This window comes from Hibiscus syriacus, unplaced genomic scaffold (assembly GCF_006381635.1).
Source record: "Hibiscus syriacus cultivar Baekdansim isolate YM2019G1 unplaced genomic scaffold, ASM638163v2 tig00000778_pilon, whole genome shotgun sequence".
Taxonomy (NCBI): Eukaryota; Viridiplantae; Streptophyta; class Magnoliopsida; order Malvales; family Malvaceae; genus Hibiscus; species Hibiscus syriacus.
Window position 1 is genome coordinate 593,164 of NW_024061825.1, and position 26,951 is coordinate 620,114.

Consider the following 26,951-nt stretch of genomic DNA (forward strand, 5'->3'; position numbering starts at 1 on the left):
CTTGATAGAGCATATTGAGCAAGGATTGAGCTCAAATTATAGTTTTGATCAGGATTGTATTCTGTGTTTCCGTGGCCACTATTGTGTTCATAAGGATAGTGAGTTGAGGCAGACTATTTTTCAGGAAGTCCATAATAATCCTCATACTATGCACCCTGGTGGAGACAATATGTATAAGAATCTCAAGGAACGTTACTATTGGGTTGATATGAAAATGGATATTTCTGAGTTCGTGGCGAGGTGCCTGACTTGTCAACAGGTTAAAGAAAAGCATCAACATTTGTCCGGTCTGTTGTAACCCATCATGATTCTGGAGTGGAAGTGAGATCATATTACGATGAAATTTGTGATTGTTTTACCTCTGACTCTATTTTAAAATCGTGTATTGACTATATGTCCCTTTTTGATATATTTTGGTGACATGTACTTTGTTACTATCTTTATATAATGTTTTACCGATATTTTATATTTCAACGATGGAAACTTTATCCGATTATTGTATGGATGTTTCGGTGACTGATTTCTATTTAGTATCGTATTATGGACTTGAAATTTCTTATGGCTTTTCTGGTGGTTATTTCACGCCACTCTAATATCTGTATTCTAATTTTCGAACTGTATTTTGAAAATGTTTTAAATATGAATCTGTATCCGTTCTATGATCGTCTAGACTTAATCGAAACGCTTAGATCGGGTCTGGTTAGATAATTAATTTTACTTAAATACAATTTTAAATTCAAGTGGATTAATAATGATTGTGGGTGAAAAATGAAGATGAAAAGTAATAATAATAAACAAATAAAAAAGCAGGTGGGAGTGTAAAGACATATATATTCCTCCAAAGCATCTTCTCACTATTATTACAACTCGAAATGTGGAGGAAAAGCTTTGCATTACGAGATTCTTTTTTTTAAATAAAGAATAAAATACTAAATGCAATACTTGGTTTAATTAAAAAAAGTTTTATTTTGTGTAGGTTGAGCTGTCTTTTTTATATTTTATTTTATGAAATTACAAAAATGGGGCTCTGTTAAGGTTTTATTAGTGGATAAATGAGAAAACTATTATAAGTAAACTATTAAAATAAAAAATAATTATTTATTAATTGATGATGATGCATTAATTTTTCTTAAAAAAAAAATACTAAAAGAATATAAATAGACAAATTATTACAGCTTTAATCTTTACTTTCATAATTTTTTTATGAATTACCCATATAATAAAAATTTAATCACTGAGGTCACTTAGTTTGTATTATAATTTTAACCACTCACATAAATAATAGCTAAAAAACTAAAATATTTTAATTTTTTTTATTTATTTACAATATTTCTTTTACATTAAATGTATTTTTACTAAAATATCATAAATAATATGTTTTAAAATTAACATATATAGTACTTTTTTTTGAAATTGATATCCTTTTATAAATATACGTCACGTTAGATTTGTGTTTAACAGAAAATATATTTTGTTTTCGTGATAAATAATATCTTTGTTGTCGTGATCGGAAATTAGTTAAAATTTTTAAAGATTAAGACGATAAAGTAAAGAAAAAATTTAAAATATAAAAATATTATACAATTTGATCTAAAATTATACTTATAATATATGTTGTAGATATATATTTTTTATTAATTTGAGGTAAGTATAAGATAATATTTGTTCAAAAATAGCTTTTAATCTTTTGATATTGAACGCTTACATCTCTGACACGGATGATACTCAAACCCTGATCCTCAAGAATACCAATAATTTTTTACCATAAAAACCATTTGATTCTTGTATATTATAGATACAGATTTATATTTATATGAACACAAATATAAATCGATTAATTATATACAAATATTATCCTGACCAACTTATAAATATTTAATATTAATTTTCAAAAATTAATTATAGTTTCTTAAAAGTTAATTAAAAATATGAATAAAAGGGGTAGTTTTGAACTTCTGCAATTTACTATTTTTTTCTCAATTGCTAATGTGAATAAATGACTTCGTCGCATAATTTTCTATTGAAATTTCCCATTTTCTCTTCAATTTTTTTTCCTCGCTCTAACAGCGACGATCGATTTCATTCAATTTCTTTGCCGTCAGATCTTAAATTTTCATTCTAGATTCAATCAGGTTAAGATTTCTCTTCTCTTTTTTGTGTATTTTCGTTCTCTATTTCACTCTCTTTCAGATCTGATTCTATTTTTTTTTTTGAATTTGTAGTTTCGTTTTGATATCTCATTTTCATAGACCTAATTTTCATGTATCTAGATTCAGCTGAATTTCACTTCGTTTTGATTGATTTCTGTTTTTTGAATTCGTAATTGTTCTGAAAATTTCGTTTTCATATTTATTTATCTGTTTGTTTTTCTTCGTAAAAGATTCTTGTTTTGAATATTTGAAGATTTAGGGATCTTTCGGATTACTCAAAAACCGAGAGGTCTATGACAATTGTCATTATTTTTCCTGTGATCGGTCTTCAATTGTTCGCTTTTGTGTTCTTTGACTTTTCTTTGTAATGATTTTAATTTATTTGTCTGGATGTATTTAATTATATACATTTGTATGCCTGAAAATGGTCTAAGCTTTATTTTTTCCCCTTCTTTAGTGTGACAGGCTGCTTCATTTCGAACTCAGGCGAGGATGAAGAAGGCTATCGGTCAAACTGTTAGAGAACTGTAAGTGTATTACTAGATACTAATTCCCTTATAATTTATATGATGTAATTTATTTATTTTTCTTCAAATATCTAATAGTTTAAAGAAATAATTTGGTCGTAAATATTTTACCTACGAATGATGATTACTGCCAGTTTAGTTGCTTTTGAATCAATTTTTTGTATTCCTTATTATCGGTATTTGCTGTAACTAGTTGCTAAATGATCGTTTGTTCTATATTCTTGCAGCAAGAGAGAGGTTAATAAGAAGGTTCTAAAAGTTCCTGGAATAGAGCAGAAGGTAAGAGATACTCTAGAAAGTTCACTGTTCATTTGAGTACTTAAAAACCTATTGTTGCATAATTGTAAGTATCAATGGTTGGTAGACAAGGGGGTTTAATAAACTATCCAGATATCTGATTCCCTGTTGAGGTACTAAAAAGTTGGGGCTATTTAGCATTATTATTAAAGTGCTATTGTGATTTTATAATTTTCATGTTCTAGCAATGGGATGGAAGAAAATGAAGAGAACAAAGTGTGAGATTATATTAATTGGGCTTGGTTGTGACTGTTGGATACGATATGGTTATGTGCCTGACATTGTTATGTTCATTTTTTTCTTAGCTTTCCATGTATTTGGAGGGTCCATGGAGGGTCATATCCCCATACCTATATTTGTATATGCATTAGACATGGTGTTGTACACCTGTACTCCACGAAAAGTGAAGAGTTGGTGCACATAGGTGTGCGAGCTAATTTCAAATTAATTAAGTATTTGGATTTGTAGCCTAATTGATATTTAATATATGAGGGGTAGTTCCCTACCGGTCAAAGGCCTACATATGACACCAAATACTACTACGAATGGGGTCAGAATAGTATAATTTGGACAAGCGGCCAATTCGGTTTGGGAGAGGAGCTCACTGACCTGTGTTCTCTACATCCTTTGCCTGTCTTATCAAGTTTGTCCTAACATGCTGAATCTTGATTAAGTGCCTAACATGCCGGTTGAGCTGAATCTTGATATAACATATTGGTTCCGAACTACTTTCTCCATACTTATTTTTTGTCCTTTTGGTAAGGAGGGGATTGTACGTAGAAGTATTTAACTTAAATAGGTATAGTAACCTTGAACAAAAATGATCTATAACGTTATATGTAATACTATTAAAATTTGCTTTATCCTAATGAAATAATATTCTTTTTCTTTTTGTCTTTCAGGTTCTTGATGCCACCAGTAATGAGCCCTGGGGTCCTCATGGATCACTTCTTGCAGATATTGCAATGGCTACAAGAAACTAGTAAGCTTGAGACAAGTTATGTATGATTTTCATTCTATCCATGTTACAGGGGAACTCATTTTCTTTTAAATATTCATGCAGTCATGAGTATCAGATGATCATGACAGTAATCTGGAAACGTCTAAGTGACACTGGAAAGAATTGGCGTCATGTCTACAAGGTCAGCAAATTAGTTGTATTCATTATCAATTTGTTTCTCTGCAACATGTAAAAGAGATCGTATGGAAATCTCATTTAATTGCGTGCATTTATCATTTTACTAAATTTCCATCTTTAATTTTGAAACTGTCATTGTGTTCTAACACAATTTTTGTGTACTACATTTCTCTTCTCTCTTTCTCTGTATATATTTTATGTTTGTTTTTTTTTTGATAGGATATTTTATGTTTCTTCAACTTTCCCTCTAAATAAACTGTACCAATTTAGTTAGGCTTTTGCTTTAATGATCTTCAGGCTCTGACAGTTCTGGAATATCTTGTTGCTAATGGATCAGAGCGAGTCATAGATGACATAAGAGAACATTCTTATCAAGTATCGGTAATTTCTGTTTCTTAATTCTATACGACACTATTGATGATACAATCTGCAGCTTACTGTACTTAAATGCTTCAGTCTAAATTCTAATTAAATATTTCTTTCCGTGTCAGACCTTGTCCAATTTTCAGTATATTGATTCTAGTGGAAGGGACCAAGGTAACAATGTCAAAAAAAAATCTCAGAGCCTTGTGGCCCTAGTAAGTGATAAAGAAAGAATAATTGAAGTAAGACAAAAGGCTGCAGCTAACAGGGACAAGTGAGTTGGCAAACTGCCTTTATGCTTCAATATTGTTGCTGTATTTAATCATCCTCTCAAATAAAAGTGTTTTAACACTAGCATTGGAAAATATTGGTGGTTCTTTTGGTTCTCTCCTGCTTTTAACATTACATTCATCCGTATGGTTATCAATAGTATTTATCTTTGTGCTCTCAACTTGACAAGTACATGTATGCTTGAACATGCATATATGCAGATGCACTTTCTCTTTGGTAGGAGACTTAATGTGTTATGTGGTAGCTGTTGTTCCCATAGCAACGAGAGACATGTGCATGCTACATGTCAGTTTCGATTGGAAGCATCATTAATATGTCCATGGAAAATTGGTTGAGATTGATTAAAATGAGTTTTCTCTCCAAAGGTGCAATTGAATTTTCGCAATTGTGGGATATTTCTTGTTCATCTGTTCACCAGTTGACATCCTTTTTATCTTCCTTTCTTGACTAATAAACTTAAACCTTTGAGAATATTAGCACAGAAATGGAAGTCAAATAGAAAAGGTTCTAGTAATATTTCTTGCTCATGATCAGTGGGATCTGTATGATTACTCTTCTTCTCCCATTAGCAGTTAGTTAAAGATATTGCTTCGGAGTTTCAGTCTTGATATGAGAATATAAACTAATGGGGATGTTGAATTTTTCCATGATGTACTCTTTTTTGTTCTACAGGTTTCGGAATACATCAACAGGTGGAATGTATAGACCAGGTTCAGGGGGATATGGTGACAGATATGATTATGGAAACAAAGATTATGATGATCAAAATGGTTATGGAAGAGACCGGGAGTATGGCTACAAAGATGATGATCGGTATGGCAGATATGGGGATTCAAACAGTCGCGATGGAGATCGTTATGGCAGAGATTATGAAGACCGCAACAGTAGAGATGGTTACAGGGATGATGACTACCGAGGTAGAAGTACAAGTGTTGATGATTATCAATATGGCACAAGATCTAGGAGCTCTGATAGAGACCATACTTTTGATGAGGATGGTGCTTCTTCTCGGTATGCACGTATTTACATTGTTATATTCTTTTACGAAACATTAATATTTTGATTCAATTATGTTAACCATGTCTCAATTTTCTGTTGGAAGTATTTTTCCCCTTTTTTTTGGATGTCATGAAAATAATTCAAAATTCAAGGTGTAATATTAGTAGTTTCTGTTGCACTAGATTAGGATTCTTAAATGGTGCATTTACTTGGCAACTTTTCTTGGAATTTTTCTATCCAAATGTGCTTTTGGATGCCACTTCACCAAGTAGCACATCCAGATTTAATAGTTCTGATCCTTGTGAATTTTAAGTATGGTGTTCATACCTTTTTCGTGTGCTTGACATGAAGAATGTAATTAGCTTGATCATCTTCTTTGCAGGGACAGCGGTGTTAGAGCTGATGTTCACTCTCAGGATGGAAGGTAACCATGTGTTTATGCAGTCTCAACTTGTATTAGTTGATTTTTTGAATCGAGATCACAGCTTAGAGATTACAGAAGAGGTTACAACTGCTGAAATTCAAATTCTAGGCTTGTTGAATGCCACCTCATAAGGATGTCTTCGTGAATCAGCTAGTCTAACCTTTGATTGCAGTCAATGAAATTTTTTATTAGACAGTAATTATTGGTTTCTAGTTTCTAAAATTCTGGAAAAAATATATTTTTGTGCAGACAGCATGAGCGGAAGCATTCTGAACAAAATGTTGGTGCTCCTCCTAGTTATGAAGAAGCAGGGAATGAGACTCAGAGTCCTGTCCATAGTGGAAGGTATTTCATTTCAGCTTAAGTTACAGAGACATGTTGCTTGCAATTGTGTGTTGTTTGATGGTGCATACTGAAAAAATCTTTCATTATAGGGTTGGCCAAACTTCTGCAGCAGCTGCTCCCGGGGCTTCTCCTCCTGCTAGTAATAATAATCCTAACCAAGCAGCCCCTGATCGTATTAATTCAGCTTCTCCTCCAAATCAACAAGTCGAGGCCTTTGATGAATTTGATCCCCGCAGTCCAGTTTCAGGTATGAAATACTATATGAATTCCATGGTTTTTATGTTCCAATGTATTAAATGGATGGTTATAGTTGTCTTTCACAAGGAATACTGTGACCTTTTGCTAATCTATTATGAAACTTAGTTAATATGCTGTTCTTTTGTCTTGACATATCATCCTTGGAAGTGTATTTTTCTGAGTTGTCCAAATATTTGGTTTGACATGCTCTGTTGCTTCACATTCCATTTTATTATTATTATTATTTATTTTTCATGTGGTGGATTTTAGTGTATTTTCTTCTCTGTGTAAAATGTATATATCTTGACATAAAAGACTATTTGGTGACTTATCCCTTATAACTAGAACTAATTTTTCATCTATTTCTCTCATCAATTGCAGCTGCCCCAACTGCTGCTCCTGCAGCTGTCCCTGCTCCTGCTGTTCCCACTGCTTTAACCAATGTTGAAATGGATTTGTTGGACGCTCTGTCTGATTCATTTGCCATCGTGCCAGTTACACCTGAAACCCTTTCTACCGAGTCTGATGCCCATGCAAACTCCGGTGCTATGTCCACCTTTGCTGCTAATCAGTCGGCATCTAGTTTTGGAAATCAGGTAATATGGTTCATATAATTGCTGCTCTTGTTAAAGATTTTGCTCTATTTCCTCTTTCTCATCCCTTCCTTTTTTGCTCTGAACTTTTTCTTCGTTCTTTGAGTTCAGTGGACTTCAATGTGTATTTTCTATTTACTTTGTTGCCATCTATATTTATGGGATATTGTTCTCGATTCAGGGTTTTAATGATCCATTTGGTGATAATCCTTTTAAAGCCGTCCCTTCAACTGATACTGCCCCAGCTGCACAACAAATTTCTACTTCCATGCCTACTTTCCAACCTGCAACAAACCAAAATGCAGTAGCTCCTCAACTACCTGCAAATTCCGAGACAGTTGCAAACTTCGACTTTGGGGATTCATTCTCTGCCAATGCTTACTCTGCACCTGGTGTCTCCACCGTACAACCTCCATCAACAAACCCCCAGTTTCTGCCTCAGGAATTGTCAACTCCAAATCAGGAAAATAATACACTGGCAGATATTTTTCCACCTTCTGGACCTGCACAGCTGAGTGCTAGCGCATATGGCCAATCTGTGCAGCCAAGTGCTAATCCTTATAGCCAACCGCCACAATCTGGTGCTAATCCCTATGGCCAACCCTCACAGCCAAATGCTAATCCATATGGTCAACCTGCACAGCCAAATGCCAGTCCATATGGTCAACCTGCTCAGCCAAATGCCAGTCCATATGGTCAACCTGCACAGCCAAATGCCAGTCCATATGGTCAACCTGCACAGCCAAATGCCAGTCCATATGGTCAACCTGCACAGCCAAATGCCAGTCCATATGGTCTACCTGCACAGCCAAATGCCAGTCCATATGGTCAACCTGCACAGCCAAATGTCAGTCCATATGCCCAAACCATGCAATCAAGTTCGAATAATTCATATGGTAATTTCAACCCACAGATCGTGTCTATGGCCCCTCAGATCCCAGAATGTGCTGCCCAAAGCAGTAATGGGAGCTTCAACTCTCAGATAGGTTCTAATGCTCCTGTCAGTTCACACATGCCTGCTCAACCTCTAAATAACAATGATCTCCTGGGTGGCTTAATGTCACAACCAGGCTCAAAGCCTTCAATGGCACCACAGACAGTCACTCCATCGGCAGGAGCACTTGGTATAGTTCCAGTTTCACAACTATCGAAGGATAAATTTGAGACCAAGTCAGCAGTTTGGGCTGATACATTGAGCAGAGGACTAGTCAATCTGAACATATCTGGACGTAAGTATCAACTATTCCTTTGTAAAAAAAAAATCTCATGCAGTAGCTCCTTTCCACATGCGCTAACTTCCTTTTTATTTCTGTATGCAGCTAAAACAAATCCGCTGGCTGATATCGGAGTGGACTTTGATGCTCTTAATCGGAAGGAAAAGAGGATGGAAAAACCCGCCCCAAATGCAGTAACATCTACAATCACAATGGGTAAGGCTATGGGATCGGGTTCTGGGATTGGTCGTTCTGGTGCTAACACTTTTAGACCTCCAGCAAATCCTATGGCTGGAGGCATGGGCATGGGGGGAGGCTATGGTGGTATGAATCAACAACCTATGGGCATGGGAATGGGGATGAACAACATGGGAATGAATCCAGGAATGGGGATGAACAACATGGGCATGAATCCGGGAATGGGGCAGAGACCCTACATGCAACCACAAGCTGGAATGCCTGGTGGTTATAACCCTATGATGGGTTCCGGTGGCTATTCTCAACAGCCATATGGTGGCGGTTATCGATGAGAATGAGTTGCCATACCAGACGTGTAAAACGAAGTTACATACGAAGCTTGTGATATAACAGAGTTAAAAAGAGATTGAAATATAGCTAAACCTTAGGTGTCCCTGGTCGAATCCCCCGAGTAGAAGCTGTAGTTTTGAAGTCCCGCAAAATTGTGTTGGCAGTGGCCTGATGGGATCCAATGATGCTTTTATTATTTCTCATTCTTGCTTAAGCTATTGCACAGTTTGGACCATACTGAGTCCTATTGGTTCAATGCCTGGTTTGAGCTGTTGTGAAATTGTGTATTTCTCATGTTTGCTTTATTAGTATTTCTGCCTTCCAACTCTTCCATGTAATATATTTTTTTAGAAAAGACTTGGATCTAACCTCACTTACATGTGAAGGTTCGCTATTCGAACCCGGGTTAAAGATTATGTTATTCGAATCCGGATTATCAAGGGAGAACAAAATTTTCATTTAATATTTATACACAACAAAAATAGGCTCAAACTAAAAAAAGTAATTAAATTATGTTATTTTTTTACTTTAGTTATCTAAATTATTTTTTGGTCATATGTAATCATTTTGGTCATATGTAATCATTTAAACTATTGTTTGATCATATGTAATCATTTTAAGTATGAACTATTTTTTGATCAAAATAAATTCTTAAATTATAGTCATTTTTCTTTAAGTTAAAAATAAATACGTAATTTTGTATGATTTGTCAATGTCGAAAAATAATTTTCTAACTGAAAATATTAGGACTAAAAATAATTAAATATAATAGTTTAATTTCTTACTTTAAACAATAATTTAACTACCTAAATTAAAAAAAAGTATAGTTTAGGTACTTATTTGTACTTTCAAGTCATAAAAGTATACTATTTAAATACATTTCCTTATTGAAACTCAAAACAGAACAAGGTGTGAAAGATAGCTCACACTTCTTTTCTACTAAACATTACAACATTTATCCAACACCAAGTACATGATGAAAAGCTAATTTGAGCTCAAATGTTGAAAAAACCAAATCACAATGACAAATGTAGCTAGTACCAGTACAAGGATATGACCAAACTCTATTTTCCACTCTTTGATTTTCCCTACAAAAGAAGGGGCCATTTTAAAAAATTAGTACTTACTACTACATATCATAAAAACAAAATCCTTGTAGATCATCAGGTGCTACCCAATTCCAGTGGACAATATAGTTGCATCCGGACTTCGAGCATTCAAGAGCCAAATCTTCACAGGGCTCACCACAGACACCGCAATCGGGGTAGTAGTAGCTCTTCTTGACGAAGGCGAGTGGGTGTGGATGATTCTTTTCTTCGTAGATTCTCCCGAGTTTGATGAATGGATACTTTCCAAGAACACAATTGACATGAGCATAAGTATCACATAGTGTACAACGATAAAACCAACGATTTGGATCTCGACTTTCTTCACAAATATCACAATAATGACTTTCTGGATAATTATTACCACCACGGTAGATGAGTTTGAGAAGATGTTCATCACATTTTTGATGAGCTGTGATCGGTAGAGAAAAACATTCAAGGTCTAGCACAAAATCACTATCCTTACAACGGAATGCAGCTACTATATCATCATTGCCACAAGCATTGCATTGCCCTTCACACTCTCTATAGTAAAAGAGGGGGTGATCATGTTTCGAACATGTTTGAGCTCCAGGAGTAAGAGCAATCACACATTGGAGACGTGTCTTTTCCTCACATTCACAACACTCATAAGCAAAGGCATTAGACACTTGCCAACACTTTTCACACTGAAAAGCTTCGTCTGAAATAAGACGGAGAGGTATTTGGCAAGGATGATGCCAAACATGCTTCATTCGAGGAAACTCGGTACAAGCTTTGTGAAGAAGAAAATCACATTCCGAACAGCAGTAGAACGGATCCGACATCGATAACATACAACCGTCACAACTGTTTTCATGCTCTCCAAGGGAAGAACTTAACATTAGATTATGACCATGCTTGCAATGTTTTATTTTTGTAGCTTCTCTAGCATCATTCCTCTCCAAAACATTAATTGAACTTTCATAAGATAACTCATCATCATCCTCATCTAAAACTATAAAATATGAATCTTTGTCCTCTATGACGCAATTTACATGGGATGTAATATTGCAATATGAACAAGAGTAACTTCCGTGGTCTGAATTGACTTTATCATGACAAATAATGCAATCCAAACTTCTAAAATCGTCAGGAAGGAAATATTTGTGAAAAATGCGATGATCATGCCACTTGCTTTTGATGACGCGGGGCAATGAAATGCACTTTTTATGAACTACGATGTTACAAGTAGAGCATACATGGGAAACGTAAATTCCTTCGGTGCCACATGCATCACAAACGAACGGTACTCGTCTCAGAAGTCGAGTGAATGGGTGCGGATGGTTTTTCTCTTCAACAACAGGTGGTGGAAATGCACAATCAATATGAATAACAAACTTACAAGGTGAACAACAGTAAACAAATCCTCTTCGTTGAGTTGATTGGCATATCTTACAAGATAGCCGTTCGGTATTAAATTGCAGCACAAGCGGATGTTCCCGATGACACATGATTCATTTTAAGAGGAAGCTCAACACATTTTTATGCATACTAAACCCAGAATCAAGAGCGAAGTATGCATAATTTGCTAATGGTTTCCAGCACCAGAAGCAGTTAGTAACATCTCCAAGTTCTTCATCATCTTTTTTAGTGGAAATCAAAGGGTCTTCAAGGCCAACATGCTCAAGCTCTTTCAAGTTATGTTGAACAACGTCAAGCGTAAACAAAGCACATTTAATATGAAAGTCAAGATCGCAAGAGGAGCAGCGATATATGACCTTGTTACCATCTTTATCGCAAAAATCACAAATGCAAGAAGATGGCTTTATATGCTTAAGAAGAAGAGGGTGATCGTGATGTAAAGGGTGATTAAGCTCCAAAGGTACATCGGCGCATACCTCGTGAAGGTGAAACCCACAGTCATTGACACAGCTGAAACATGGGGCCGAAACCTTCTCCCCACACCTGGAGCAGTCAGCTACTAGTCCGCTTTGATTGTCCATGATCAGCTGCTGGTCTTCCTTCAAGAGTGCCAAAGGATGTTGGTGGCCATAATTCTTTGAATCCTCCATTGCATTAGTAGAACAACTTTGTTTTGAAAATTCAGTTTTGGGTCGGGTTGTATTTGAGTTTAAGATGAAAAAAATCAATCCAACATAATGTTATAATTATCCTCTATATATTTAAGAATAATTGCAATAATACAATTTCTATATTTTTTTCAATTATGTCCTTATTTTATCTAATAAAAATGAATATATATATATTGGGTTAAATCAAGTGTGAGTTTTGACCTTAAAAATTGGGTTAACTTTCGGGTCAGATGGACCCTCCTAAATTTGGGTCAGATCAAGTACCTATGGAGGGATTTAATTTTTGGGTCAGATTTGAGTAGGTTAAAAATTTGACCCGACCTATGATCATCCCTAAAGATATTATTTAAATACATTTCCTTATTGAAACTCAAACATAAAAAAGATAATGTCCTTTTCAAATGAAAAATAATCAAAGCAATGCAATCAGCACTTGAAATTTGTAAAAGAAAGAACAAAATAGAACAGGTTGTGAAAGATAGTTCACACTTCTCTTCTACTAAACATCACAACATATATTCAACACTTCTACTAAACATCACAACATATATTCAACAACAAATACATAATGAAAAGCTGTTTGGAACTTAAATGTTGAGAAAAAAAACCAAATTACAATGACAAATGCAGCTGGTACCATTACAAGCAACAAGACAAGGACCACACTCGGTTTTCCAGTCTTAATTTTTCTTGTAGAAGGGACGGTTTTCAGGTGTGATTAGCTCCGAATAATTGCGGCATAAACCTCAAAAACGACAGATTTAAATCTACACAATCCCAGTGAATGATGTAATTGCATTCTGTGCATTCAAGAGCCAAACCTTCACAAGGCACACCACATTCATTGCAATCAGGATAGTAGTAACTCTTCTTGACAAAGGTGAGCGGGTGCGGATGATGCTCAACTTTGTAGATGCTCCCCACTTTGATGAATGGATAATCTCCAAGAACGCAGTTGACATGAGCAGAAGTATCGCACGTTGCACAATGATAGAACCAGTTATTCGGATCTCGACTCTTTTCACAGATATCACAAAAATGACTTTCTGAATAACTATTATCATCATGATCGGTGAGTGAAAGCAAATGTTCATCGCATTTGTGATGAGCTGTAATTGGCAGCGAAAAGCAGTGATGATCCAATACAAAATCATCTTCCTTACAACGAAATGCACCCCATGTTGTATCTCCACATGCATTGCAACGCCCTTTGTAGTTCCGGTAGAAAAAGAGGGGGTGCTCATGCTTTGGACATTTTTGAACACCAGGAGTAAGAGTAATCACACATCGGAGACATATCTTTTTCAGACATTCACAACATTCATAAGCAAAGGCATTACACAACAGGCTACACTCTTCACACTTGAAAACTTCGTTTGAAATAAGGACGAGAGGTTTTCGACAACTATGATGCCAGACATGCTTTTTCCGAGGTAATTCAGCGCAGCCTTTATGAAGACAAAAACCACATTCTGAACAATGGTAACATGAATCCGAAATAGGTAACATACACCCATCACAACTATTTTCATACCCTCCAACAAGGGTTAGATTATGATCATGCATGAAATGTTTTATTTTTGTAGCTTCTCCAGCATCATTCCTCTCCAAAACAGTGATTGAACTTTCATCGGATATTTCATATTCCAATGGAAAGATAAAATATGAATGTTTGTCCTCCGTCACGCAATTTACATGGAACGTAACATTGCAGTACGAACAACAATAACTCCCGTGCTCTGGATCGATCTCCTTGTGACAGATAATGCAGTCCGAGCTTCTAAAATCATCTAGAAGGAAATATTTGTGAAAGATGCAATGATCATGCCACTTGCTCTTTATGATGTGTGGTAATAAAGTGCACCTTTTATGGACTATGATGTTGCATGTACAACATATGTAGGCAGAGTAAGCTCCCCCTGTACCACATGCATCACAAATGAACGGTGCTTGTCTCGGAAACAGACGGAATGGATGTTCATGATGCATCGATTCGATGACAGGAGCAAGACATGGTGATAGACATTCAATATGAACAATAAACTCACAAGGTGAACAGCCATATACAAGTCCTCTATGTGGAGTTACTTGACAGATCTTGCAAGTGAGCTCCTTCTCATTAAATTGCAGAACAAGAGCATGTTTTCGGTGGCACATATGATTCAATTCGATAGGAAGTTCGGAACATTTCTTGTGTAGATTAAATCCAGAATCAGGAGAAAAGTATGTATAATTGGCTAATGGTTCCCAACACCCGAAGCACTTGGTAACATCTTCAAGTCGTTCATCATCTCTTTTAGTGGGAGGTTGAAGAGCAACATGCTGAAGCTCTTTCAAATTATTTTGAGAAATGTTAAATGTAAGCAAAGCACATTTAATGTGAAGGTCCAATTCGCAAGAGCCATGATAAACGAACTTCTCACCGGGTTTATCGCAAAAATTGCAAATGTATGCTTCATTACTATAAGGTGCTTTTTTCATAAGAAGAAGAGGATTATGATGGAAAGGGTGGTTAAGCTCCGAAGGTGCTTCGGCACATACCTTGTGGAGGTAAAATCTACAGCCCTCGGCACAGCCAAAACATGGAGCAGACACCTTCTCCTCACACATGGAGCAGTCTGCTGATGCTCCACTTTGATTGCTGATCAACTGCTCTTCATTCAACAAGACAAGTGGATGTTGATGACCATAATTGTTTGAGTCCTCCATTTCTTCTTCTTCCCTGTGTTCTATCTTTCTCTTCAAATAAATAAAGCAAGATCTTGATTTTGGGAGCAAAGTTTCAATGGAAAAACAACATAACAAGCGACTGAGAGAGAGAGGATGTGAGGTTGATAGGGAGGCTAGCTTACATAGAAGAGTCCAACTGGTGGGTCTGAAGTTGTTGGCCATAATTATATCTATTTATTGCTAGAATATAATAGTTGCTCACAGATTTTGTACCATTTCGTAGCAGTAGTAGTAATAACACTGTTGTTTTAATTTTATCATTAGTGTCTCCTAATTATTTAATTATTATCAATGAAAATTTTGATGCACGAGGAGAGATGATAGTTAAAAATTAGTATAATTATACATTTGGTCATCATTATTTACACATTCAATTAATTTAGGATCAAATGTAAGTAATAAGAAACAAATATGTAATTATACATGTAATTATACTAATTTTTTAACTATTATCTCAACTCCTCCGTCAAATATTAACGACACGTGACTTAATTAACAATATTAAATAATTAAGTGGTCTGATTGATAATGTCTTATATTGACACATCAGCATTACCTTTAATTTTTAATGACGAATAATCAAAATGAAACCAAAACATAACCTTATAGTGGTCTAATTTTTTAAAAAAAATCAATGATTAAGTAATGTTACCTTATAGTGACACATCAGCATTACCTTTAATTTTTAGTAACGGTAATCAAAATGAAACCAAAATATAACGTTAGTGATGATTTTATAAAAATAACAATTGAGTGACCAAACCGAAACCAAAATGATAATTTGATAACTAAATATGCAATTTACCCTAGAAAATATAATTGCACATAGATTTTGTACCACTTTCGTAGTTCTAGTAATAGCTGTTATTGACTAAGATCCACTGGGTATGGATGGATTTATTTTCTTCACCAGATTCATTTATTTCAGCAACGATGGGTACCGGTTTGGTGGCTATAATTATATCTATTTATTGCTATCTTTCGTATAGTTTTTTTTTCGATTTTAAAGGATTTATATTGACTAATCTAAATCGATTCGGATCACATATCTAATTTTTTGTAGGTGAATTTTTTAGCGGAAATTTTCAGCATGCACAAGAACTCGAACTTAAAACTTACTTAAATAATATCAAACTACTTACTATTTAAACAAATATGTTAGTATATAATTTCTTTCATTATCATAAGTGACAGAGAGAGAGAGCATGTGAGATTGATAGAGTGGTCTCTTATCTTTTCTGTAAGGCTATGCTTCACACATTATTTAATTTAATAGAAATTTTGGTTCACGGTTGGTGGCTATAATTATATCTAGGGTAAAGTATATAATTAATATCTTGACTATATGATATTATTTTATTAAGTCTTTGACTAATAAAATTATAAAATGGTTCTTCAACTATAATGATTTGTTTTGTTGAGTCTCTTTAATATTAAAAGTTACAAAATATCATTCGATTGTTCATTATGTTTCAAATTCGTCATTTCCATTAAAAATTTGAAAATAGATTGAACTATACATTAATATGTTGATTGAATTATGATAAAATGTGTTCCCATAATCTCAAATGACTATCATATCTCAGTCAGCATATTAAAGTCCAACTCAGATGATCATTAATTTTTTAATGTAAAAAGATGAGTTTAGAATATAATAAATAGTCAAATGATCATTTAATAACTTTTAATAGTTGAAAAGCAACTCTCTATAATTGGGGGACAATTTTATAACTTTTAATAGTCAAAAAAATTCAATAAAGTAGTATCCTATAATCGGGACCATTTGTCCCTTATATCTATTTATAATTGGTGATTAAAAAAACAGAGAAATGGTGATTGTGAAAAATTAGAGAAAAATGGGGACTAAAATCTTCACAAGGACCACACTTTGTTTTCCACTCTTCAATTTTCTTGTTAAAGGATCAGTTTCCAGGTATGATTTGATCTGAATAATCACCACCCCATCCTCGTCGTCGTAGATCATCGGGTGCTACACAATCCCAGTGAACGATATAGTTGCAACCAGACTGTGTGCATTCGAGAGCTAAATCTTCACAGGGCTTACTACATTTATAACAACCAGGGTAGTAGTAGCTCTTCTCGACAAAGGTGAGTGGGTGTGGATGATCCTCTTCTTCGTAGATGCTCCCGAGTTTGATGAATTGTTATTTTCCAATAACACAATTGATATGAGCAGAAGTTTGAGGAAATATATACCTTAATAGCAACTTGCATCTAATTTCCTCCGTCTGCAAGACCACTAGAGTCACCGGACTCCTGTTTCTCCCTCCAGATCGCGTGCACCTCGTCAGTCCGAAACCGTTGAGTGAATGTTGATTCCACGAGTGCTGTTGTGGACCCATGAGCATAGGCAAGGAGACCCGTATACGCTATCATTGCCCCGTTGTCAATGCAGTACCTGTCATCAGTAGCGAACAATCTCCCACCCCGTTCAGAACACATGTCCGCACCATCTCTTGCAACCTCTCATTGCAACCCACACCGCCAACTATGAGAACGTTTTTCGAGTCGCAATGAGCCATCACTCGTTCTGTGATCTCCACGAGCATTGCAAACAAAGTTTCCTTCAACTTTTTACTGTATAAGTCGAAAGCAATACATAAGGATGCAGACATAAAGATCCTTGGCCTCTTAAGTAATTCACCTGAAGCGAATAGCATAAATCCGCAGGGGTGCATTCGTTGTTCTTAAGCTTCTCCACAGCAGTAGCTTCAATGTGGCTCAATGTTCCACTAAAGGAAACATCCATCCCTTTCACCACATATGGAAGATCGATAAATTTTACTGTATATGTCAACTGAATGATTAAATCGAACTTCTGCAAGATGTACAGATTTGAAATGGATGGAACCAGATTGAATCAAACTCGGACTTGTGTGTGAGTGCATGGTATGTTCAATTTTTTCTAAGTTGTCCAAGTTTTCGGGGCCCCAGGAAGACCATATCGCCATACCGATTCACCAAAATCCGACTCCTTTCCTTATAACATACGGTTATATATACACACACACAAATCACTTTAAGTACAAACATGCCCTGCATTTGACAACCTAAAGGTATTCAAGCAGTGGGAAAACTTCCAATGTTTGAACATCTAAAGCATAACAGTAAATCGGAAATATGTTCAACATAAGCATTGCAGAGGAACTCTGTTATATCCAGGAATCAGAAAAATATTTGTTGTTTCTGAACTCGAAAAATACAACACAACAACTTTAAAGTACCTGCTCGATGTTATATCCAGGGCTCGGATCATTTGAGACTCGAGCAAACCGATCCAAGCAATTCCAGACAGCAATATCAATGGTCTCTTGTTCTTTATTTGTATTATTTCATAAGTTTTCTAGGGTTTTAGAGGCTATAAATACTCAACTCGGATAAGTCATTTGGATCATTCGGTAGCGTTCTTTATTTCTTTTATAAAAAGTTCTTTCCCTTTACTTTTCTTGTTTTTAATTTTTAAGTTTTTGTTCTTAACCTTTTTAGCTGCGGGTAAAAGTGATGACTCAATTATGACGAGAGAATTGAATAGTACTTCAATTACTTCGAAATTTTTCTCTCATTCTCTGTGCTTATTTTTATAAAATCAAAACAATTTTTCAAAACTAAAGATTGACTTCGGTCTTGATTATTGTCGCGATTATATATGTGGGAGGAAGGATCGGCTCAAAGGACTTCCTATGAACACAATTTAACAAGATTGCCTTGTTAAGTGGGAATTGAGATCGGGGAAGCGATTATTGAAATATCTTGTCCAAGTTGGTTGCAAATGTGCTTGGATCTTGATCATTATCAAGATTGTCTTGGTTTGATTAATTTCCAAAATCGAAATCGAAGATTGACTTGGGTATTCGGTGTACAACTTAGTCGCTTGGATTGCCCATGCTTGACGAGGTAGCCAACGTAATTCCCGAAAGATAAATCCGTTTTGATGATCCCAAGAATTTGAGTCAGAAATATTACCCAAGGCTGTCTAAATCAAATGAATTTTCAAATTTTATTTTCTTTTATTTACCGTTCTTTATTTTCTTTAATTGTTTTTCTTCTTTAATTTCTTTTCAATTTTTTCAATTTTATTTTTTATTCTCAAACCATCAAATCCCCCATCTTATTTACTTTCTACGCAAATCACGCCTAGGCTATAATCAAGGACGAAGAAATTTATTAGTCTTCTTAGTCCATGTGAGATCGATCTTACTTCTCCTATACTATTTAATTTAATTTCCTTTATTTATTTTTATTTTTATTTGAGAAGGAATGAAATTATTTGACGTGAAAAACGACGCATGTCACAACTTTACCCCTATTTCTTCTATTTCAATCAATATATTTTCAGTTTTTCCAATTTAATCATTAAACTTTTGAATTACTACTATTTTGACTGTTCTAAATTATTTTATTATTATTATTCTATGATGTGACATTTTTTATTATTGTTAAAATATAAAAATAATTTAAAATAAATAACAAAATAAAATATTTTCACTTCTCCAACATCTATGTCATCACCACCACCCTTTCTCGTCGTCGTCGACCACCGTCGCCCTTTGGAATCGACAACCGTTTGATCCCAAATTGTATCAAAAAACTCGCTTTGACATGCTGAGTTTGAATCTGATGGTTGTTTTACTAGAAAAATATCTCAAAACACGTGAATCTCGATTGAAATATTTCAGTTTTCTCACTTTCGATCTCTATTCGTGGATTTCAGAGTATGTTCCAACAAAATGAAGGTCAGATCCGAACTCAAGGGGTCGAGATGAAGCGACCCATGAACTCAGGTACCGAACGATCACTATCTATGGCGGTTAATGGTGGCATCCAACATTGGCAAACAGGGAAATACCACCGTATGGTTTTATATTTATATTCTAAATTATTTTTATATTAAATAATAATAAAAAATGTCACATCATACCAAAATAATAATATAATAATTTAGAGTGGCCAAAATAGTAGCAATTCGAAAGTTTAATAAGTAAACTAAAAAAATTAAAAAGTACATTGAATGAAATAGGATAAAGATAGTTATGTTCAGTAAAAAATGATGTAGTTTACCTTTTTTAAAAAGTTATAATTTAAACACTCATTTACAAACTCTTCTTTTAAAAATGAAATGTAAGTCTGTCGTTACTTGGTATAATAACAATTGTAGTCTCCAAATTTTCTATATTTCGATCTTAATTCATTTTATTAATTTGATCTTAATTTTAAATAGTTAAAAAAATTTAACCATTCGTATTTAAAAATTTCATCAATTTCATCCTTTTTCTTAGGGTACTGTCAAACCAATAGAGTCTACTTATTCTACTATAAAGCATCAACAAGTTATTAATAAAAGTCTTCCATCAATGAACAATAGCCAATTATATGGTTGAACAAGTTCATCTTGCAGCCTCACAAAGTACATGTGTAACAAAATATACGACTCGAAAATGAGATTGATCAACGGTTGATACAACATGCACTCGGTTTTTCGCAAGCAACAATATAATACAAGATGAAAGAGCGATAGATTAGAGTAGATTAACGTTTTTTCTAAGGTAAGAAACATGTTGAGACTATTGCATGACAAACAACCTTATGAATATCATCATTATGTAAGTAAAATCACACAGCAAATTACAATCGAAGTCTAGAAATCAACACTCAAAGACAATCCAAACCACACCTACTCAAAGTTGAGATTATTACATGACAATCAATACGAACTTAAAAGGTTGAAAAACCAAGTTACAAGGACAAGCATAGCAAGCATCACAAGTAACAAAGCAAAGATCATACATTGGGAAGCCAAATTTTCACGAGGCTTATCACATTCATCGCAGTCCGGACGGTAATTAATCTTCTCGATGACGGTGAGTGGGTGCCGATGGACTTCACTTCGTAGTAGCCAACAGCCATTGCAAAGAAGAAAATGACAACATGATCAAGATAGAATATATGACAACAACAATAAGCAATCCAAACGAATAAAGTGTCCGCATTACATTATATAAACTTACATCAGTTTCTTCACTCGTCCGAATTGTCTCCGGAAGCGAAACGGCTATCAGAGCCATCTGGGTTTTATACATTTCCAATGAACAATGTAGTTGCACTCAGGCTCTGCACATTCAAGGGCTAGATCTTCACAGGGCCTACCACATTGGGTGCATTCTGGGTAGGAATTTATCTTCCTAACAAATGTGAGAGGGTGTGGATGATCCTCTTGTTTGTAGATGCTTCCGGTTTTGATAAATGGATATTTTCCAAGAGCGCAATCCACGTGAGCCGAAGTATCACAAGTAGCACAATGATAAAACCAGAGTTCCGGATCGGTTTTTTCCTCACAAATGTCGCAGCGATGGTGCTTCGAATAATCATTAAGCTCGTGATAAGTGAGTGCAAGGAGATGATCGTCGCATTTGTGTCTTACTCTCTCTGGCAGTCGAATACACCGAAGATCTACAGAATACTCGCAATCCTTACAACGATATAAATACCTCCATCTAAATAGACCGCAAGCATTGCACTTCACTTCCTCTTCTATATAGAAAAGAAGGGGATGTTGGTGTCCTGGACATGTCAGAGAATCAGGAGTAAGAGTGGCACATCGAAGGCACATGCGACGTCCACATTCATTACATTTATAGGCAAAGCCATTAGAAACCCAATAACATGCTTCACATTCGAAAATGTCGTCTGAAGTGAGGACAAGGGCGGCTAATTGGCAATAATGAAGGCAAATATTCTTCATTTTTGGTAATTCGGCACAACTTTTATGAAGAAAGAACTCACACCGACTACAATAATAGAACGAATCTGAGACCGGTAATATGCACCCATCGCAACATTTATCATCGAACTCCCTATTTTTTTCACTTAATGTTAAGTAGTGGTTGTGCTTGAAATGTTCGATTAATGTGGCTTCTCCGGCATCGTTCCTCTCAAGAACATTAGTGATGGAGTCAGGAGCCTTCTCATCTTCAATTTCCAGTGAAACAGCATAATACCAATGACTGAATTTCGTTGCACACTTCACATGGAATATGACATTACAATCTGCACAATAATAGCTGCCATACTCTATATTGACCTCATCGTGACATATTAAACAATTCAAACTTTCAAAATCTTCTTTGTGAAGAAAATATGTGTGAAAAACACGATGATCATGCCACCTACTTTTGATAATTCGTGGCAATGAAATGCATTTTTTATGGACCATAATGTTGCACGTACCACATGTATAGGCAGCATGACTTCCTTCAGTACCGCATGCATCGCAGGTGAATGGAGCTTGTCTCAAGAGCAAAGAGAATGGGTGTGGATGGCTTTTATCTTCAATTATGGGTGACGGTGACACACATTCAATGTGGATAGCAAACTTACAAGCTGAACAACCATAAACAAATCCTCTTCGTTGGGTTTCTTGGCATATCTTACAAGCGAGCCAATCGCTATTAAATTGCAAAAGAAGCTGGTGTTTGCGATGGCACTTATGATTCAGTTTGAGAGGAAGCTCAGCGCATTTTTTGTGCAAATTAAACCCACAATGAGGAGAGAAGAAGGCATAATTTGTTAACGGTTCCCAGCACCCAAAGCACTTTCTAACATCTTCAAGTTGTTCATCATCTTTGTTAGGGGAAATCATTGGGGGTTGAAGGGCAACATGCTCAAGTTCTTTCAAATTATTTTGAGCGATATTAAATGTAAACAAAGCACATCTAATATGAAAGTCCAGATCGCAAGAGGAGAAGCGATAGCGATACACGAAATCCCCACTCCGTTTATTGCAAAAATCACAAATCCAGGGTATTGAGCTTCTTTGCAAAAGAAGAGGATGCTTGCGATGGAAAGGGTGATTAAGCTCTAAAGGTGCATCGGCACATACCTTGTGAATGTAAAACCCACAGTCCTCGGCACAGACAAAACATGGAGCTGACACCTTCTCCCCACACCTGTAGCACTCAGCTAGTATTGTTCCACTTTGATTGCTCGTCAGCTGCTCTTCATTCAACAACACGAGTGGATGTTGATGCCCATAATTCTTTGAATCCTCCATTGCTCCTTGTGATTTAGCACCGAAATTGAAATCCAATAATCAAAGTAAAAAGCAGACAATTTGGAGAAAGGAGAGAATGGTGAGCAATCTTACTGATATTTCTTTGGTTTTTAAAGTCTCTCTCTCTCTATCTATGCTGCTTTGGATACTTTGCTTGAGTGCTTGGGGGTGTAGGTTACCCTTATATTTTTCACTTTATTCTTTGTTCAATGTGTGCTAGGAGTGTGTCAAGAAAGAATATTGGGAATCTTCTTAATCATTTGGACAGGAGAGTATACATTTATTACTTTTCACTTTATTCTTTGCTTTGGGGATTGGGCAAATGATATTTGATGCCAAACCAAATGTGTGTTACGTGTTATCTATGTTTCAAGAAGAATGTTGGATAAGTTTGATTCATTTTAACCAATTATATTCAATTCTTAAAAGTAAGAGCCAGTGTTTGATCAAATTGAATTAAAAAATTTCGAGTTTATCAAGTTGACGGGACTTATTTTAGGATTTAAATTTTATTTATAAAAATTTCAAGTTGTGTTTATGAAATTCAAATCGAATTTTTACATTTATGTTCAAATTTAATTGTAAATAATAGTAATGTTCGAGTGCAGATTGATTCAATGTAACAAATTTATTTGAAATTTTTTCGAGTTAAATTTCAAGTTTTTATTCTATTTTAATTATAAATATTTACATTTATATATTTTTATATTATATGTTATTTAATAAATCAAATATCATACAAAATTATAAAATATATTTATATTTTTAAAGAAGGCATCTTAGGGACAATATTAATTGGAGTAAAAATGAGTCAAGAAAATGATTTGAAAAATAAATTTTATAAAATTTGCAGTAAAAAAATTTAAATTGAATAAAATATAAAATTGAGAGATTAAATTATAAAAAAAGTAAATTTGTTGTTAAAAATCAGAATTGAAGCTACATAGATATTTTATAATAGTAGGGAAGAATGTAATTCAAATTTGATATAAAAAATAAGGTAAAGTAAACAAATAATCCCCCGACTATAGGGTATTACTTCATTAAGTCTCTCGACTATTAAAAGTCACCAAATTGTCCTCCGACTATAGAGTGTTTCTTTGTTGAGTCTTTCGACTATTAAAAGTTACAAAACGATCATTCAACTATTTATTAGGTTCAAAACTGCCTCTTTTTGTTAATTATTGACGATAATATGAGCTGAACATTAACTTGCTAATTGTGATATGATAAAATCAGATCCTAGAATCACAAACGATTGTCATATCTTAGTGATCATGTTAACATTCAACTTAAATATTTGTCAATTTTTTAACGGAAAGGGACGAGTTTGAAACATAATGAATAGTCGGGTGATGCTTTTGTAACTTTAAATACTCGAGAGACTTAATATAGCAATACCCTATAGTCAAGGGACCATTTGTGTACTTTGCCTAAAAAATTAAACATAAAATGAATGAAATATTAAAGCGAATATTTATTGAATTAAGTAAAATATTTAGATTAATAAAGACTAATTCGAAAAAGGATTTAGATGTGAAATCATAGAATATAGAATTATGTTCCAAACTCGACTATTACCAGAGTGCCAATGCTTTACCTGACCGGTCCCCTGCATGAACATCCGAAAACGCGACCATGACACCACCAGCAACGCGTATAATCTCACCGGCGATCTCTCGGAACCAGCAATCCAACAGCACATGAAGTCTTTCTAATTTTCGTATAATCGAAGTCGAATCCGTTTCGAGTGGTAATAACACAGAAATGTGATGATAAAAGATATATTAAGACATAAAGACATGATTACACAACAAGATAGACAAACAACCTTATGATTATCATCGTTATGCAAGTAAAATCACACTCCCAAATAACAACAGAAGTCTAGAAATCAATACTCAAAGACAATCCAAACCACACCAACTCAAAGTTGAGATTATTACATTACAATCAATACGAACTTAAGAGGTTGAAAAACCAAGTTACAAGGACAAACATAGCAAGCATCACAAGTAACAAAGCAAAGATCATACTCTGTTTTTCTAGTTTATGACGTGCTACCCTGACATTGGGAGGCCAAATCTTCACGAGGCTTATCACATTCATCGTAGTCCGGACGGTAATTAATCTTCTCGATGACGGTGAGTGGGTGCCGATGGACTTCACTTCGTAGTAGCCAACAGCCATTGCAAAGAAGAAAATGACAACATGATCGAGATAGAATATATGACAACAACAATTTGCAATCCAAACTAAAAAAGTGTCTGCATTACATTATATAAACTTACATCACTGTTGTCACTCGTCCGAATCGTCTCCGGAAGATAAACTGCTATCAGAGCCATCTGGGTTTATACATTGCCAATGAACAATGTAGTTGCACTCAGGCTCTGCACATTCAAGGGCTAGACCTTCACAGGGCTTACCACATTGAGTGCATTCTGGGTAGGAATTTATCTTCCTTACAAATGTGAGAGGGTGTGGATGATCCCTCCAGGTTTTGATAAATGGATATTTTCCGAGAACACAGTTTACGTGAGCAGAAGTATCACAAGTAGCACAATGATAAAACCAGAGTTCTGGATCCGTTTTTCGCTCACAAATGTCACAGCAATGGTGCTTTGAATAATCATTGACCTCGTGATAAGTGAGTGCAAGGAGATGATCGTCGCATTTGTGTCTTACTCTCTCTGGCAGTCGAATACACCGAAGATCTACAGAATACTTGCAATCTTTACAACAATATATCGGCTCGCTATTCTCGCCACAAGCACTACACTTCCCTTCCTCGTCTATATAGAAAAGAAGGGGATGTTGGTGTCCTGGACATGTCAGAGAATCAGGAGTAAGAGTGGCACATCGAAGGCACATGCGACTTCCACATTCATTACATCTATACGCAAAGCCATTAGAAACCCAATCGCATCGTTCACATTCGAAAATGTCGTCTGAATTGAGGACAAGGGCGGCTTATTGGCAATAATGAAGCCAAATATTCTTCATTTTTGGTAATTCGGCACAACTTTTATGAAGAAAGAACTCACACCGAGAACAATAATAGAACGGATCCAAGACCAATAACATGCACCCATCACAACATTTATCATCGAACTCTCTGCTTTTGTCACTTAATGTTAAGTAGTGATTATGCTTGAAATGTTCTATTAACGTGGCTTCTCCGGTGTCGTTCCTCTCAAGAATATTAGTGATGGAGTTAACATCAAGAGGTTTCTCATCTTCATTTTCAGGTGAAACAACACAATACCAACCACTGTATTTCATCACACACTTCACATGGAATATGACATTACAATCTGTACAGTAATAGCTGCCATACACATTCAATGTGGATAGCAAACTTGCAAGGTGAACAACCATAAATAAATCCTCTATTCTGGGTTTCTTGGCATATCTTACAGGACAGGGCTTGGCTATCAAATTGCAAAAGAAGCGGATGCTTGCGATGGCACAAATGATTCAGTTTGAGAGGAAGCTCAGCACATCTCTTGTGTAAATTAAACCCACAATTAGGAGAGAAATATGCATAATTTACTAATGGTTCCCAACACCCAAAGCACTTTCTAACATCCTTTTTAGTGGAAATCATTGGGGGTTCAAGGGAAACATGCTGAAGCTCTTTCAAAGTATTTTGAGCAATATTAAATGTAAACAAAGCACATTTAATATGAAAGTCCAATTCGCAAGAGCAATGATAAATGAATTTCTCACATGTTCCATCACAGAAATCGCAGACGCACTGTGAGTAATAAGATGGTGGATACTTCGCTTGAGTGCTTGGGTGTATGTAGGGGTGTAAACGAGCCGAGTCGACCTCGAATATTGCTGAGCTCGACTTGAATCGAAAACTCTGAAATGGAGCTCGA

At 35.2% G+C, this 26,951-nt stretch overlaps 6 protein-coding genes and 1 pseudogene across 6 annotated transcripts; 1 reads left to right on the forward strand and 6 right to left on the reverse strand.

Annotated features, from left to right (window-relative positions):
* Positions 1-2,008: 2,008 nt before the first annotated feature.
* On the forward strand, positions 2,009-9,424 carry LOC120113956 (clathrin interactor EPSIN 2-like). The gene is made up of 14 exons (XM_039135013.1): positions 2,009-2,132; positions 2,608-2,677; positions 2,905-2,956; positions 3,877-3,956; positions 4,038-4,116; positions 4,410-4,493; positions 4,604-4,749; positions 5,439-5,777; positions 6,148-6,189; positions 6,439-6,534; positions 6,624-6,781; positions 7,153-7,367; positions 7,546-8,593; positions 8,684-9,424. The coding sequence occupies exons 2-14, from the start codon at positions 2,643-2,645 to the stop codon at positions 9,106-9,108; spliced, it is 2,799 nt and encodes a 932-aa protein (XP_038990944.1). The 5' UTR covers positions 2,009-2,132; positions 2,608-2,642; the 3' UTR covers positions 9,109-9,424.
* An 811-nt stretch (positions 9,425-10,235) lies between these two features.
* On the reverse strand, positions 10,236-11,684 carry LOC120218552. Its single transcript, XM_039215480.1, has one exon. The coding sequence runs from the start codon at positions 11,682-11,684 to the stop codon at positions 10,236-10,238; it is 1,449 nt and encodes a 482-aa protein (XP_039071411.1).
* Positions 11,685-11,687: 3 nt separating this feature from the next.
* Positions 11,688-12,245, reverse strand: LOC120218560. The gene has a single exon (XM_039215491.1). It carries the CDS (start codon positions 12,243-12,245, stop codon positions 11,688-11,690), a length of 558 nt encoding a protein of 185 aa, XP_039071422.1.
* A 518-nt stretch (positions 12,246-12,763) lies between these two features.
* On the reverse strand, positions 12,764-15,080 carry LOC120219342. The gene has a single exon (XM_039216157.1). The coding sequence runs from the start codon at positions 14,973-14,975 to the stop codon at positions 12,975-12,977; it is 2,001 nt and encodes a 666-aa protein (XP_039072088.1). The 5' UTR covers positions 14,976-15,080; the 3' UTR covers positions 12,764-12,974.
* Positions 15,081-17,208: 2,128 nt separating this feature from the next.
* LOC120218570 lies at positions 17,209-18,580 on the reverse strand (annotated as a pseudogene).
* A 2,765-nt stretch (positions 18,581-21,345) lies between these two features.
* Positions 21,346-23,172, reverse strand: LOC120218578 (the record flags this gene model as incomplete). Its single annotated transcript, XM_039215512.1, has 1 exon — positions 21,346-23,172. A coding segment is annotated over exon 1 (1,719 nt), but the record flags the coding sequence as incomplete, so codon positions are not given.
* A 2,193-nt stretch (positions 23,173-25,365) lies between these two features.
* LOC120218587 lies at positions 25,366-26,445 on the reverse strand. The gene is made up of 2 exons (XM_039215521.1): positions 26,112-26,445; positions 25,366-26,015 (listed from the first exon to the last, which is right to left on the reverse strand). The coding sequence occupies exons 1-2, from the start codon at positions 26,443-26,445 to the stop codon at positions 25,366-25,368; spliced, it is 984 nt and encodes a 327-aa protein (XP_039071452.1).
* Between the last annotated feature and the right edge of the window lie 506 nt (positions 26,446-26,951).